A 1,985-nucleotide genomic window follows, 5' to 3' on the forward strand; every position below is an offset into this window, starting at 1 on the left:
GAGCATCCTTAAGCACCCGCCCGCTGGGACCCCCTGCTCCGACCGCCGTGGTCAGGGCAATTGTGGCACTGAGAACCATCGGGATGTCCCCCCGGTTCAGGCGGTGGAGCTCTCTGGGGCTCCCATCCCAAGGGGCAGCTCTGCAGAGGTGAGGGGCAGCATGCTCTCTGCAGGGCAGGAGCCACCGGTGCCCCATCCCACCGATGGTTGCGGAGGTGGAGTGGATCCCTTGGGATGGGAGCCGCTCATCCTTCGCCGTAGCATCAGCGCCGCAAAGCTCTGCAGCCTCCCACGCTTACAGCCCGCAGGTTTTTAACCACTTCCATCACGGCGTGCTCAAGAGCTGTAGTGACTTTTCGCTCATAGGCAGCTTGGCCCCAAACTTAGCCCCGGGGCGCGTGCTGAGGGGATAGCTCCATACGGGACACACCTCGTGTGACAAGTGCTCTGTGGTTCCCTCTGCCAGGGAAATGCAGCTTGCGTTACACATTTCTCTCGTCTTTTCATGCTCTCCAGTAAAAACTGTCCTTTCCCGTCGTATTTCTTTCTCAGCTGACCCACTACAGCTCTGGCCACCCAATGGTTGGCACAAGACAAAACAATGTGCTCCCCGAGCAAGCAGGACGAACAGGGAGGCTCTTACCCAGCTGTGGCAGCTTCAACCTGGCTTTGCAAAGCCCTTCCCGGGTGGGTTAGGGTGCTTAGCTTTAACGGTGGAGTAACTGCATCTCAGGACAATCCCGGAAAACCAGAACACCAGCATCACGGTCTGCGTGCCACACCTGGGCACAGCCCCCCTCGGCATGATGAGCACAAAACGAACGTCCCCAGCAATGCCTGGGGGCTACCAGTGGTCCTCAACGCTCATGGCATCCCTAGCAGGGAAAGCCAAGGTCCTTACCAGCTTATCTCCCGCACAGCGGAATGCGGTGGCTGCAGCACTTTCTGCGAATAAACAGACCAAGCATCTTCCCCGGTGCATGCCAGGGCCAACGTGTCCCCCTGAGAGGGGGGTTTCCTCCCCTGGTCAAACCCTGAGATCCTTCCACAGCGTCCCTTGCTCACCCTGGGGACATCCTCAGTCATCGCTAGTCAGATGCCACCACCGAGAGCATCTCTGGGGCTAGAAATGAACCCACCAGTCCCTGCGGTAGTTTAACCCTTTGGGGTATTAATTCCAGAAATGATGGGAAACATTCAGATAATTAAGAATTTTTACATTTAAAAACAACCCCAAACAACCTACCAAAGCCCCCACACCTCTTCAATATTCATTTTAAAGAGGCTACTTGGACGCTGCTGGTGGCCAGCTCAACCCAGACCTCCAAAAGCCATGAGTTATCACAGCTATCGAAATGTTTGACAGAAGGATCCCAGAGCAGTTTGCACTAATTGCTGGGTATAAATACTCCATTATGGTCTCAGACCTTCAGAATCCACCCAGCAAATCAGCTCCTCTGATCCACTGCAATCAAGAAGCAAAGCATGCATAACATCGCAATATAAACAGCGTTTGCGAGGGGCGCGGGGAGGAGGGGGAGCTGGCTGAGCTTAGCAGGTCCGGGAGTAATAGCTGCCTTTTTCGTTGTTGTTTTGTTTTGTTTCTAATTTCCAGAGGAAATTTAATTTCAGGAAAATGTGGCACAAACTTCCAAGCTGGAGGAAAGCTGCAGCTGACGAAAGGCTCCAGAGAAAGCGTTGCAAGAGAAACAGCAAGGGCTGTACTTACAGGTAAGCTGTTAGAGGGCTCAGGTTGGCGGGGACCTCCGAAAGCCCCAGCTCGGAGCAGTCCACCGAGAGCATGATGCCATCCTCTTCGCAGTGGCACTGGGGTGGGCAGGAGGGCGCAGCACCTTGCTCCCCAGCCACCGCCTGCACGCGGGCAGACGAGGCCAGAAGAACGCCCCAGAAGAAGAGCTTGTCCATCCTCGCCTTGGCTGCGGCCGCGGGGACCGTGCGAGGTGCCACCGGCTCGCTCCGAGCCC

General features: G+C 56.0%; 1 protein-coding gene across 1 annotated transcript in view; it reads right to left on the minus strand.

The window, feature by feature from the left end:
• The window catches only part of LGR6 (leucine rich repeat containing G protein-coupled receptor 6), a 149,221-nt gene extending 147,295 nt beyond the window's left edge, over positions 1 to 1,926 (minus strand). The window contains exon 1 of the mRNA XM_009634098.1: positions 1,730 to 1,926. Within this exon, the coding sequence (XP_009632393.1) occupies positions 1,730 to 1,926 (197 nt within the window). The remainder of the gene's footprint in view (positions 1 to 1,729) is intronic.
• Positions 1,927 to 1,985: the final 59 nt, after the last annotated feature.

The sequence above is a fragment of the Egretta garzetta genome, unplaced genomic scaffold (genome assembly GCF_000687185.1).
Source record: "Egretta garzetta isolate BGI_Z169 unplaced genomic scaffold, ASM68718v1 scaffold202, whole genome shotgun sequence".
NCBI lineage: Eukaryota > Metazoa > Chordata > Aves > Pelecaniformes > Ardeidae > Egretta > Egretta garzetta.